Here is a 13,794-nt window from a genome sequence, read left to right as displayed (position 1 = left end):
ATTCTTTACTGCCAGTGGTAACCATTGAGTGATAGAATGATTCTGATGGTTGCATGTTGCAACTTTGGTCTGATGTGTACCAGAAAATGCTTATGGATTTTGCTTCTGAACTAAGTTGTTTGTGCTACAAAACCATGTATGTTCTGATGTAGTACTAAGTTGGGTCTGATGTGTACTAAGTCTCATCTGGTCATTTGTGAACATATCATGCTCCTGTCAACATATTATGCCTGCAATATTTGGTCATTTGGCATTATTCAAGAATTCAATGCTTTTTGTGTTATTGCAAAGATGCTCCTGTCAACATATCATGCACATAAATTTGGTCATTTGTCAAGAAACCATGCTCATGTCAATATTATTCAACATTTTAGATGAGTTTAGATCATGCTCAAACTGGATGATAATGCCATAATGGCCACATACTTCATTACTAGGATCAACATACCAAATCTTTTTTACAAAGACACCTAGCTAACACATTACTAGGATCAACATGACTAGGATAAACATTCAGTTCCAGCAACACCTGACCACAACCATTCAGTAAACCAAGGATCAACCTGACCACAACTTGCATCTTCAGTGCCAAAAGATCACTTGAGTCTAAACTACTGACCAGTACCACTAAACCTGACCACAACTACCACTAAACAAGCTTACTGCAGCAGCATCTTAGCTGTCACTAAACCTACCACAAAGACAAGAAAAAGAAAGACAACATTCTGATATTTCCCCTTCAGTGCATCTATCTCTGCATTTTTCTCATTGAGCTGGTCTTCCAAAGACATAGCCACCACCTCTCTTCCTCTTTGAGCTTCAGGCAGAGCCACAACTGCAGTGTCATCTTCAAACACAGCAACACTTGATTCACCTCTCAGCCTACACACTTCATCCCGCAAATCTCCGATCAAATCACTCAAAAACTTGGGCAGATGATCATGATGCCATTCAACAAAGCCACAACTACCATGCTGTACCAACAGAAATCAGGGTTTGAGAGGGGAGAAGATCTAATGAACAGAAAAATAGAACAAAAATGAAGCTCACCATGGCATCCACGCAGGCGTAGTACCTCCGCCTGGGTTCTGATGGCTCCATGAGATCCATCTCGGGGCCTTCCAACGCGGCCTGCACCAGCAGAGCTTCTCCGGCTCGTACGCCATCGGGCTCTCACGGTAGGGCACCGGCGACCTCGATTCGTCCCCTCTCCTTCCAGAGGCTCGACGGAAGCTGGGAGCCTGAGAATGACCCGAAGACCACGACATTGCCTTGGACGCAGCCGCCGCCGCTGCCGCCCCCTGCGAGATCGCCTCCGCCGCCGGCCCGCTCAGGAATCGCCTCCGCCGTCGCCTAACCCTAGTTTTTCCCCCAAATCCCCAATCCGTTTCCTGTTCGCCCCCACGCATTGCTGTTATAACCAGGGCCACCACTCAGAGCGTTTTTTGGCTATAGGACAGTGGCCACGTTAGCGTTTTTTTGGCTAAAACGTCACTAAGGTTTGATTTGGACCAGGATTCGTTAGTTTAGAGGTATAACTTGAGCCATCTAACAGCCATCAAAGCAACATATTTCATCAGAGGTATAACTTGAGCCATCTAAGAAAGCATTAGCTAAATAACGTAGCATAGTGGAGTTCAACATAACCATAGATTCTTACAGCCATAATTAATAGATTCTTACAACATTAGCTAAAGACCATAGCATAGTGGAGTTCAACATTGTTCACAACTACTACATCCATACATTACACTTCACTAAACCACCCTTCACAAAAGATTAGCAAAGCCTTCTATCAAAGCAACATATATCATGATAGGTATGCTCTACTTCATCTACCAGATCATCTTCATCTACCTCATTCCTTCAAGATGTCATGGATCAACTTCAACTTCTCTTTGCTCTTCTCAAGTGAATTGAACTGAACAGCTAGCTGGAGCTTTAACTCATCCCTGCATTTTATCAGATTCTCATGTCCCCTCTTGAGATCATACATGTGAAGGTTCAGCTGCACATTCTCTTCTGTGAGTTTTTTCACAGACTTGGTGAGCTCATCAACCTGAATCTTTAAATTGTTGTTGCCTTCAGTTAGCTTTTCCTTCTCTTTCAAATGATTCGTCTTCAGGTTCCTAATGACACTGCCTTGAGCTTCTAGCAGGTTCATCAGCACTTTATACTTCTCTTTCAGCTTCAAGTTCTCTGCCTCTTTCTTCTCCATCTCATTCTTCATGCCAGCCACAGCTGATGCACTGGCAACCTCAGCTCTCTTCTCCTTAGCTTGCACATAGCTCAAATCCAACACCCTGTCCTCCTGTGCACCGAGAAGTTGATGGACATCTTCAACTAGTTTGTCATAGTTGGCATCCAGATTCCTTTTCTCTTCTTTAAGGTGGTGGATAGTAAGTGAACTTTCCAGGTTATCCTTCCTCCTAGCATGCCTGCTGTCTTCAAACATTTCCCAAAGCTTCAACAATGCATTTTGCATTGTGGGAGGCCACTCTGGGTCAACCCACGCAAGAAAACCACAATTCTCACTTTCCTGTAATATAGTAAACATTTATATTGTTACTCTCTCAAGAATTACAATTATGAAAGGGCACTTTTAAAAAATCAACTAAGAGCATAAGAACTACAACCTATACATGTGGTCAACTAAAAAGTGCTACTTCTACTGCAACCTATACTGCCTCAATTAAAAATTAGCATTTACACTGCTAACTAAGCTGCTGGTCATATATACTACTACAAAAAAGTGGGCAATTTAACTAAACATGAATATACATGAGCACATGCCTACACAACATGTTGCAGTGAGCTTCAGTACTAATAAATAACTAAACTATGAGCATCTCCACTACCAACTAAGCTGCTGCCCATATATATTACTAACATCAGGTGGCATGTTTAACAAAGGTGAGCATCAAAGCTACTAACTTACTAATAAATAACTAAACAATGTGCTTCATCATCAGTAGGAGTACTCCATCAGTAGTACTAACTTACTAAACAGAGGCTACCAACTATATTACAGTGAACATAGAGAGAGAGCATGAATCTTACAGGCTGAGCACAAACTAGAAACCTCCTGCCCGTCTCAAATGATTCAAAAGCTACACGACGCTCAGTTGGCAGCCGATGCTCCACGCAGAGCCCTTCTGATGCCTTCTCCAAGCCATTGTAGTCTTGGTCTTCAATACTAGCAGGAATCTACAGGAGCAAATCCCCAAATCAGAAAACCAGATCAGCAAATCCCCAAAATCCTTAAATCAGAAACCCTAACCCTAACTCACCCTAGCTCTACCACTGACCTGATAATGCATACCGTCTTCGGAGGAGGAGATCTGCAGGTTGGACAAGTCATCGCTGCTCTCATCCTCGAAGACCATGGCGCGGCGGCGATGGCGGACGCGGCGGTCTGCGCGGTGAGTGGCGGTGGATTGGAGCGACGAGGGCGATGGGGCGAGGAGAGGGACAGAGTGCGGTTGGCTCCGGTCCGACGAGCCCCGACCCAGCTACATGGTGCGAACGAGCCGGGCTGGAACGAGTGACCGAGCGGGTAGGCCACCGTGGCACCTGACACTTGGGCCGGTCGGTCAGATACGTGGTCAATACGGGCTTATACGACTGTCAGACCGTTTCGCAACACTTAGGCTCTGAGCTGGTACTGAACTGCAAAAAAAATGACTGATGGTACTGATTCGTCACGACGTGCCGAAGTGTGGTAGTTCCTTGCAATTAACTATGTTGTTTAGTTTGTAGCTATGTGCCGTTGGTTGATGCTTGGGAGTTTGGCGCTCCAGCGTAAACAACGTAAGCACAGGCTGCACAACACAGCGTAACGGTAGTGGAAGGAAGCGATGTGCTTTAGGCGGGTATCCCATTTGTCTCTCCGTGGATGTAGGATGTAGTATTATCGCTTATCCCACATACTCGTCTAAAACACGATTTGCCCTTTTATTTATTGCTCCACACAAAGGAATCCCCTCCTCACGCTGCTCTTGCTCGCCACCTGCCCGTGAGCACTGGGCCTGCGCCGCCACGATTTTCCCTTTTTATTTATTCCTCCACATTCCCCTCACGCTGCTCTTGCTCGCCACCTGCCCGTGAGCACTGGGCCTGCGCCGCCACTCTCTGCGCACTCCCGAGACGCTGCCGCTGCCCGCTGCTACGATGGACTGGGAAGAAGCGGCGACTTTGCAGGTGGAGGCCGTAGCGGCGGCGGCGGTTGATTTGTCGCCGGTGGAGGCCGTAGCGGCGGCGGAGGAGGTTGAGGCGGACACATCAGTCAACCGCAGCATCGTCAACAATCAGGTACCGATGCCTTCTCCCCCTTTTATGTATATATATATACTCCAGTGGAAGTAGATTCCAGCAGTCTTTTTTAGAATCTGAGCAGTTTTTTACTAGACTAGATCTTAATTAGAGGAGGATATGTCTAATCGATCTGTCGGTTAAGCGGTGACAAACAATAGCGGCGGCTGCTACGGATCAGCCGGATGATTTCCCCAGGAAATCATCCGGCTAGCCAGCCGTACGATTCAGGCGCGGTGGCCGTTCGATTCATGTGATGCAGCCAGTCTTCCTTTCCTTTCCCCGGGTCTACACACAACGCGACACCACATGAGCTTCAACGCTTCCGCCGTGGCACCGGCGCCGGCGGCCACCCAGCAGCGGATGCTGCGACCCCGACGAGACACGAGGCTGCGCACTACCTGTTGCATCTCTCGCCACGCGGCAGCACTCGTGCTACAAAAAATCAGAGCGACGCCGGCCACCGTCCTTGCCATTGGTGCCTTGCAGCTCCGCCACCCCCACTCTGACCGTGGATGCTTTGCAGCACTGCCGCCGCTCCCGCAGCACTAGTGCCTCCACCACAGCACCGACGCCGCCGATGAGCGCTGCATCGCGCATCACTGGTTCCTCTTCGCAGCGACACACGTGTTGCATAGAACCGCCGACAGCACCGACGAGCGTTTTGCAGCACTGGAAGTTGCCGAGGAGCGCCGTGTCGCTGTGCCCGCTGCCGTCGATGAGCGCCGCATTGCCGGCAACACTGACGGGAGTTGCATCTGAACATTGCAACTACCCCTCTCCACGCTGCATTGAAGCTCCGCCGCCGCGCGTGCACCACCATGCGTGTTGCGTTGTCAGCTTCCGTCGCCGGCGAGATACACGGGTCGCAGCAGCAGGTGGTTTACGCGAGGGAGAACTCCGGCTCGACGCGCCAGCGGTCACACGCTGAAGCTCCATTGCAGCGTCCTCGGCAGCACGCAGTGCTCCATTACAATGCCGGCTGACGTCGATGAACGTTGCATCGCAGCACCGGTGGCCGCCGAGGAGCGCCACATCGCCGGCAGCACTGACGAGAGTAGCATCTGAACATTGCAACCCGCCCACGCTGCATTGAGACTCCGCCGCCGCGTGCACACCACCGTGCGTGTTTCGTTGTCAGATTCCGTTGCCGGCAAGATACGCGGGTCGCAGCACCAGGTGGTTCACGCGAGGGGAACTCCGGCTCGACGCGCCGTCCGTGGCATGCTGAAGCTCTATCGCGTCGCCCTCAGCACCACGCGATGCTCCATTGCAGCGCCGGCACGCGATCCTCTATCACAGCGCCGGCGGTCGCACGCTGAAGCTCTATCGCATCGCCCTCAGCAGCACGCGGTGCTCCATTGCAGCGCCGACACGCGATCCTCTATCGCAGCGCTGGCGGTCGCACGCTGAATCTCCATCGTAGCGCTGGCAGGCGCGCGAGGAAGCTCTATCACAGCAACCCGCGACGCTCGGTGATGCAACCGGCGATGTTGCATCAATTTCGCGGTCGGGATTTGGATGCGCGGGAGGGTGGTCGGCGTCTGAATCCTCTCTATATTCACGGTGGCGGGGAAAGTGGTGGTAGCGGCCGAGAGCTGTCTCCATATCCGGCGAGAGGTAAGGGGGTAAGAGCATCTCCAAAAGCCGCGCAACGCGCGACGCGTTAAAAGTCAGAATACAGCGCCGGGTGAGCCAGGTTTTGCGCGCGGCGGTGCGCTGGCTCCAGCGGTCGCCGCAAAATAAAGCGCGCCCGAGCCGCTCCAGCAGGCGCGCTATATTTTATAGAAATGCGTACATAGTTCAGTCTTCTCCTACAATACATAGTCCATAGTACATAGTTCTACGATACATAAATAAAACGAAAAACTACTACTACTCGTCATTCTCCGACTCGGACTCTGCCTCGGTGATGTCCTCCTCAGACGTTGGAGCGTAGGCGTCAAGGAACCGCTCGTCGCGGGAGTCCCAGGACTACGCATCTTCTAGCGCGATGTTGTATTTAGCGACCGCCTTTCGCGTTCGCTTGTCCTCGTGATAGGCGGCTCGCTCCTTCCTCCTCTCCTCCCTCCCCGCCCTCCTCTCGGTGAAGAACTGTTCCTCATTGATAATATCTTGCGGGAAGCGTTGCCTCCACAACGCCATGGCTTCCTCGTCCATCTCGGCCAGGCTAAGACAGCGCTCCCGCCTCCGGTTTTTGCGCCGATCCTCGTCGGTGATAAGCCGCGGGAAAGGAGCCAACTCATGTGCCCGCTCCGGCGTCGCCACGTCAGTGAAGTTCATGTCCCAACGGGACCGTCGGAGGCGCCACGCCGCAGCGTCGTACGCGCGGGCACCGTCCTGGGCGGTGTCGAAGGTTCCGAGGCCGAGGCGCACGCCACCGCCCAACCGGATCGAGGCGGAGTATGTGCCGGACGGACGCACGCGGACGCCGCGGTAACCCGAACCTCCCCGGCGGCGAGGCGGCATGATGGCGCGGTGGTGTCGTGTCGGCGGCGAGGAGAGAAAGCGCTAGAGGGAGCGAGAGAGAGTGGCAGAGGGCGCCGCAATTTATAGGCGCGCCGAACGCGGTGCGCCAAATCTAGCGTGCGGGCTGCCGCCTTTTCCCGCGCGCGCGCAATCGTTTCCCGCCACCGCTGGAGCGCGCGAAAACGTCCCGCACGTGCTAAAAGCCCAGTTTACCGCGAGCGCGTCTTTTGGCGCGGCTGTTGAAGATGCTTTAAATGGAGGAGAAAGATAAGTTGCGGGCGAGAAAAGTCGCGGAGAAAAGATATGACTGGGAGAGATATGGATGCGGTGTGTGTGGGACCGAGCAAATGACTCGGTAGATAATACTAAGAGTTTTCCTAAACAATAAATAGGCTTGTATCTCATGAGATTTACGACACTCAGTTTTAGTATCAACCCCGGCAGCGGCAAAAAATAAATATAAAAATATAAGTACGTACCAAAAGACAAGTACTCATAATCATCTTTGTCTTCATTTTTTGTGCAGAGACTCACTCCTATTGCAAAGCTTCTCATTACATTGGTAGGAGTTGTAATTGCATTTCAACCTGCTAGTGCTATCAAGATTCCTGAGAGTATTAATGGGTATGAACCTCTTTTTTTTGTTTTTATTTTCCTTATACTAAATGCATAAATACAAGTATACAGTATGCGAATATTTCATGGCCTTTAGTAATTAGTTCTTTTTTAATTGGCAGAGTGCCACTTATTGGGATGGAAGCGGATCTAGAGGACTATGCTAGGTTGGCTCGGGAAGGACGTCGAGTAGCCAAAATGCGCTCGCCATTTACCATGTCAAGGGAAGGTCTGCCTGTGCTTGAAAATCAGACTGGAGTTGCAAAACCACCGCCGGCCTGGTTATATAACAAGATTGTAAATGGCCATGATCAGGTGGTATTTCTGATTAGAAGCGATAACCTGTATATCGGTGGATACATAAATCCCCAAGGAATTATCCATTCATTCGCCGAATATTCAAGTATGCTCCCCGGATCCATTTCTCTAGGAATCGGTGGAAGTTATAGAGACCTAGTTGGTCGTAGGTCAAACCTTGCAAACCTTGATCTAGGCAAAAGGGCAATGAAGAGAGCTTTGAAGATTCTTTCTCGGTACAAACATGGAGTCAGCGACTTCTTTCAGATGACAACTTCACTGGCAAGGTACTCTGTAGTATTATGTGAGGCACAGAGGTTCACGGAGATTCATGAATCTTTACTTGATAAATGGAACTCAAGGACTGGATACTATATTCAGCGGCCTAAGGAGCTCTTAGTTAGCTGGGCTTCACTGTCGTGTGGTGTGCTGGAGAAGTGGAAACCCACCCTCAAATATGGTAAAACCTATTATTATGAGACATTGTGGAACTATGACAATGTACGGTTCAAACTTAGAACATCAAAAACAGGAGCTCCATATCTCTTGAGACTGCTGATAAAGGGCAAAAGATGCCAGGATAGCATAATGGGCTGGGGCCACCGCCCTTAGGTATGCAGGCAAGTATTTTTCTTTCGTTTTATTCATACCATGCAATTTACAATGCTGAATTGGATACTCTGCCCACCATTAGTACCATGAACTTTCCTGGGGTTTTAGATCCATGACAGCAGCCTTGAGCTGAATGTGCTTTTGTTGAACTACAGGTGTGGAGAAGGGCAAGATGGAGTGCAGTGATGGAGTGCTACCCCTCCTCTGGATCTGAAGCCTAATAAGGAATAAATAAAAAGCTACAACACATGGAGTTGACTTGGTTCCTAACTCCATGCTGAATAAATATTCTTCTGGGATGTTACCCTGCCAAGTTGTGTTGAACATGTATTAAAGCATAGGGGCACTTATATCTCCCCTAATAATAATAATTAAACCGGGTACTTGTCTCCCCAAACTCTGGTTTTTCAGTTGGTTCGGTTGGCATGGCACGGCTCGCCGATTTTTCATTCTGTCGATATATCCGATTACCTCTGTCATGTCCGATTACCTCTCATCCCATCGTCCGTATCAATAGGTTGCTGCACTTTGCTTCCTTCATCTGCGTTTTAGGAGCGTCTCCTTGCTGCGGGCATGTTGTTCTCTTACGACCCTGCGTTTTGCAGATGCTACAGAATCTACTCCTCTTTGCTCAGGCCTTCATACAGCGTCTTGTCCCTCGTGTTCATAGGCCTCCCTGCAGTCCTCATCTTCAGGGGTGCTCCCAATCACGAAGGAGGTTGCTGTGCCCTGACATCCTGTCGTGTGCGCTGTCAACAGTTACTGCCTGCTCAGCTACCTTGGTGGCTTGCTTATTGGTAGCACGGTCCTCGAGCCCAAGCCCATCCCTGGCATGCTCAAATGGCGTCATCACAACAATGGCTTGCTCGAACAGACTCATCAGTCTTTCATACGCTTCCACACTCACATCTTCGAGCTTAACCAGCTCTAGTGCCTTGACGTACATTCTTGTATGCCTGAATGTTAGCGCGGTGGCACAGAGCTGGTCTCCCTGGTAATGCTGAAGGTGATCTGGCAAAACATCCCTCACATCCCTTGTCCACCTTTTTACAATGTGCCTTTCTGGTATCTCTGTCATGCCACGATAGTCCATAATCTGTCTCATGCAAAACAAATAGTATAGGTTAGCTCCCAGGATTGGGCTAATGATCAGCTTCACAATTTCTGTACTTGTGCACACCTTAAGAACATGACAGCATAACATGCCCATATGTTCGAACATACCACATTCACATTCAGATTCTGCTCAATTGTCAATCATCTTCACCAGGAAAACAACCCTGCTCCATTTCTCCCTTCTTTTCAGGCCGAGTGTGTGTTGCCCTGTATAATTCATTGTTCTCAGCCTGTTCGACCCGATACCCACCCAACTAGTACAAAATTTGGCCGAATTGCTCGCCCGAGTGTACACCTTGCTGGCATGTATTTCAATTGACGAGTTCGTTTTGAGGACGTCGCCACCCTGAATGTGAAACGGTTTTTGTCAGCTCACTCATTCAAGACTAGACTCTTCGTCACAGAACAGTTTTAACTTACAATCTTGGTTCTTTTCTCCTCGTAGCTCTCATCGGACTGGCGATCAAACTACAACCTCATGTACACCCGCACCTGTTCTCATGCAAAGGTTTCCCCTAGACAAACCAACGAGAATATTTGTCAGCACGGTACATCTTAAATTCAGCTCAGCAACTTACATATCTTAGGCTGAACTCCCTACCGAGCGTCCACAAACAATTTCCTGCATTGTCTTCCACTTCTCAGGATTGAGCCGGCTCTTTCCATATCTGATACTCCATCCATCCCAAAATGTAAGATCATTTTTAACACTTTTACACTATCATATGACAAAAATGATAAAAAATGATCTTACATTTTGGGACGGAGTGAGTATCAATCTGTGCTCCCAGGAATACAAATTGTAGCAGTGGTATGCCTTTGTCAGTGAGTTGAAGGTGTTGCCCAGCTCCAGCTTGATCACTTCTTCGCCATCCCTCTCTGCAAATCCTCTTATCATTTTCTCCAGAGCACCCATTCTGCTAGCGCATGGCGCTCGCAACCACGCTAACTCTGTCCAGCAAAATAGAAAGAAGATTCAGTGCATAGACGGCGGACTCAGAAGTCAGAACCCTACACTTCTACTTCTCTGCTACCAGAACAACAAAAAAATCAGAGCACACAACACCTAATCACAGCATGCGAGCATTAGAGCATATCCACTCGATTTGGCCCCCCCAGGGGCGCTCAAATAGCGCCGCCTGGGGGCGCGCCGGCGAAAATCTCGGCGTCGGGGCGAGATGTTTCCCAACCGCCGACCCAAGGCCGGCCCCAGACGCCGTTTTTTTGTTTTTTTTCAAAAACAAAACTCGGCCACAGTTCAGCCAAACACGACGCAAATTCGAGCAAACTTGGCGAGTTCATTGACATATTTACAGGAACTTGTGAAAAACAAACTAATAAAGGAAACCTTCATGGCGAGGAGCACCGGCTCGACGACGCACGGCTCCTTCTTCGGCCTAACGAGCCGGGCAGAGGTGGGGAGGGCTCGTTGATGGCGATGCCGCCGCCGCGGGTGCGCCGACCGAGCGGCGTGTCTTGGGGCTCCGGCTTGACAGGGCGGAGAGCGGGTGAGCCGGAGGAGCGGGAGCGGGAGCCAGACAAGGAGGACTCCGGCTCCATGCGCCTCGGCGTCCACGAGCTGCCACACCGGAGGGAGAAGGTGGGGGCCGACGGGTACTCCAGCCGCGGCGTGTTGCCGCCCTCGATGTATTCGAGGACGGCCTCCAACGTGTGGCCTGGCACGCCCACCATCGGCGGCACCCTTCCGAGTTTTGGAGGCCGCGGGGTTCGATGCCGTTGGTGGCCTCGAGTTGCTCGGCGTGACGCCGCCTGAAGTACGGCTCCCACAGCGTGCTGTCAGAGGTGAACCTCGGCCCGTCCCTCGCCGACTGCGGCAGTGAGGCGTGGATGCGGGCGATCTCCACCCACGGGTCCGCCCCAGAGGGAGGCGGCGGCACTGGACCCTGCCGGCGCTCCTCCACGACACCCGCATGTCCGGCGGGGCCGGGTAGCCGGCCTCGTAGAGGAGGCGGGCCTCGTCCTCGCGCAGGGGTAGCGCTCGGCAATGGGGAAAAAGGAGGGACGCCAAGGAGAGAGGAGAGACGGGAGCGTCGGTGGTAGAGAGAGTGCAAGTGTGCGTCTCACCGGTGTGGGAGAGGTGGCTTTTATAGCCGCGGGCGGGCGGCGAGCGTGTGTCCGCCGTGTGTATGCGTGGCGGGAGAGGGCCGGACACGCATCGCCATGCCTTCGCTGCGGCACCCGTGAGGCATCAATGGAAGGCTGACCAGCGCGCCAGCCTCCCCGCGGGAAACCGAGGCGATGAGGACGATGCGGGCGCGGGGTCGCTGACTCGGCGGGCCCGCCGTTCTTTCGCCCCAAAACCGATTGCCCCGGCGCCCCCGGGCGCCCCCAGCGCGCTGGGTTCGGCCTGGGTCTGCCGACGCCAAATTCGGCCCTAACTGGCGAAAAATGGGCTTTTGGGGGGGGGCGCGGCTGCGCTTTCAGCGCCAACGATAAGAAAGGGCCTTGGGGGGCTTGCTGGGGGCGCCGCTGGAAATGCTCAGTATTTCGATACATCCCAAGCACACGACCCCATCAACAACAACACCCCTCCCCCCGGCTCTATTCCGTACGATGGTCATCCTTAAATCAATCTATATAATTCCTTACGGGGGCACAAGACAGGCATGACCGCATGAGCTTATTACTTTGTTTTCCAATCCCCACAAGCACAACAATAGGATAGCGGGTGCAGCAAAATCACTGAACTTTTTTTGGGCCATGCCTGCGCATTTGGTAATATTTGGGAAGGGGTATGGGAGTTTAGAGTAGGGAGTTGTATTAAGATTAAACATGGGATGAGACGTCTTATTCTTAATCCTCTGTTTGGCACACAATACAAATTATGTGTGAGATTTAAAGAGAAACAGTATTCCCTTATTTGTTTCATGGGAATTGATGAGTAACTAGACATGGGAAGTTAACGTAATTTATGATGAAGGGCTAAGATTGACTCACTAAAACAATTCCTTTCCAACTCCCACCCCCTCCCGTGTTAATAAAATGGTGGGAGTTGAAGCCTAAAGTCCCATGCCTATTCCCTTCTGAATTTCCAATCCCTCGATTCAAACAGTAGATTTGAAGTCTCGTACCCTTTCAATTTCCATTCCCTAAATGTAATTACCTCCAACCAAACACGCTGAAGATTCAGCCGGGTGGTCGCGGATATGATTTGATCGCAGACTCGCCTGACTGACTAGACTGTTCGCATCGTTCCGGGCGGGGTCGCCGCCATTGAAGTACGCAGCCACAGACGACTCCCGCACGCCTACTGGACCGCCACTACCGGCCTCGCTCCCGTCGTTCAGATCCGAGCCAGCGGGGACAACCCCATCGATGAAGATTGGCAACCTGCCACAATGGGTCAGAGAAATCAGCGAGGCGGCGCCGAAGCTAACAAATCAAACACTACAAAACGCCGCCGGCACAGCCACACAGCAAGGGCCGGCACGGCCAGCCCGCAGCGCAAATACCATATAGGATTGGGGAGGGGAGGGGCGAGAGGAAGGGGCAAGGGGATGGGGTGCACACCGCCGCTCACCTGCACACCGGATCCATGGGTAATCGCCACCGGCGCTGCTAAGCATCGCCGTCCTCTCGATCTCCTTCTCCAGCCGCCGCCCTCCTCTCTGTTTTCTGCACTCGGAAACGCAAAAGCAGCCCGCTGTTGCGTGTTGTGGCCGAAAAATTTCTGGACCGTGGTACATGTATAAAGCGTTATTTTTTTTTTGAGTAACGTATAAAGCGTACCTGTACCAGCGGTCCATGCGCACAGCCCCCTCCCTCCCCATTATCTCATCTTGGCTACCTTTACATACGGCTACTGCATTGCAAAACCAGAAGCTCATACTATAATGATGATGATTAGTTAACTAAAATCTGAAACTCTCTGGCCATTTTCTCTAGCTGATAGCAAGAATAATGAACAGCAAGCACTATACCCGATTAGTGTAGCGAATGCCTAATCAAGGTCCATCTGAATATAATTTAATTGTGTTTGATTTGGGCATGCATATAAGTTTGATATCCTGTTGCGGACAGTTGTTTCTCATTTGTTGTTGACCTGATCTAGATCCCTGAACTCTTGTGCTTTGAACCTGAACCTGAAGATTTTATAGCTGTTCAAAGCACTATAAGAAACCTGTTAATACATGACAGTTCATGTCCGTCACAGACCAGGCGAAAACTGTCATGCGTGGCCATGCATGACAGATTTGAATTCCGTCATGTATATCGCGTCATAATTTGACATCAAGTCGTCCATGACGGTTCTCGGCCGTCAAGGATTAGCCCGAGGCCCGCGCAGCCCAAACCAGGCCCTAACCTTCGTGACGGACGATGCCATGTAGGATTTCTGAATCATAAATTGGAATG

At 51.0% G+C, this 13,794-nt stretch overlaps 3 protein-coding genes across 8 annotated transcripts; 1 reads left to right on the top strand and 2 right to left on the bottom strand.

Moving 5' to 3' along the window:
* The first annotated feature begins 1,412 nt into the window (after window positions 1-1,412).
* LOC141021154 (protein synthesis inhibitor I-like) lies at window positions 1,413-9,037 on the top strand. Of its 4 annotated transcripts, XR_012181183.1 has the most exons (5): window positions 1,413-4,311; window positions 7,307-7,404; window positions 7,518-8,312; window positions 8,460-8,631; window positions 8,987-9,037. XR_012181183.1 is itself a non-coding variant. In XM_073496082.1 (4 exons), the coding sequence occupies exons 1-3, from the start codon at window positions 4,171-4,173 to the stop codon at window positions 8,302-8,304; spliced, it is 1,026 nt and encodes a 341-aa protein (XP_073352183.1). In that variant the 5' UTR covers window positions 1,413-4,170; the 3' UTR covers window positions 8,305-8,312; window positions 8,460-9,037. The 4 variants fall into 4 exon arrangements, 2 of the variants coding, with proteins under 2 accessions (XP_073352183.1, XP_073352182.1); XR_012181182.1 differs by having other exon boundaries at window positions 7,518-8,631; XM_073496082.1 differs by having other exon boundaries at window positions 8,460-9,037.
* Window positions 1,859-3,386, bottom strand: LOC141021596 (uncharacterized). Its single transcript, XM_073497441.1, has 3 exons — window positions 3,309-3,386; window positions 3,061-3,207; window positions 1,859-2,539 (listed from the first exon to the last, which is right to left on the bottom strand). Exons 1-3 carry the CDS (start codon window positions 3,384-3,386, stop codon window positions 1,859-1,861), a joined length of 906 nt encoding a protein of 301 aa, XP_073353542.1.
* Window positions 8,619-13,089, bottom strand: LOC141021155 (uncharacterized). Of its 3 annotated transcripts, XM_073496084.1 has the most exons (7): window positions 12,962-13,089; window positions 12,545-12,771; window positions 10,175-10,371; window positions 10,022-10,088; window positions 9,841-9,935; window positions 9,485-9,766; window positions 8,619-9,400 (listed from the first exon to the last, which is right to left on the bottom strand). In XM_073496084.1, exons 1-4 carry the CDS (start codon window positions 12,976-12,978, stop codon window positions 10,062-10,064), a joined length of 468 nt encoding a protein of 155 aa, XP_073352185.1. In that variant the 5' UTR covers window positions 12,979-13,089; the 3' UTR covers window positions 8,619-9,400; window positions 9,485-9,766; window positions 9,841-9,935; window positions 10,022-10,061. The 3 variants fall into 3 exon arrangements, 2 of the variants coding, with proteins under 2 accessions (XP_073352185.1, XP_073352184.1); XR_012181184.1 differs by having other exon boundaries at window positions 9,529-9,766; window positions 10,022-10,371; XM_073496083.1 differs by having other exon boundaries at window positions 10,022-10,371.
* Between the last annotated feature and the right edge of the window lie 705 nt (window positions 13,090-13,794).

This window comes from Aegilops tauschii, chromosome 4, assembly GCF_002575655.3.
Source record: "Aegilops tauschii subsp. strangulata cultivar AL8/78 chromosome 4, Aet v6.0, whole genome shotgun sequence".
Classification (NCBI taxonomy): Eukaryota; Viridiplantae; Streptophyta; class Magnoliopsida; order Poales; family Poaceae; genus Aegilops; species Aegilops tauschii.
The sequence above is the reverse complement of the archived record's forward strand: the minus strand, read 5'-3'. Positions and strand labels throughout refer to the sequence as shown.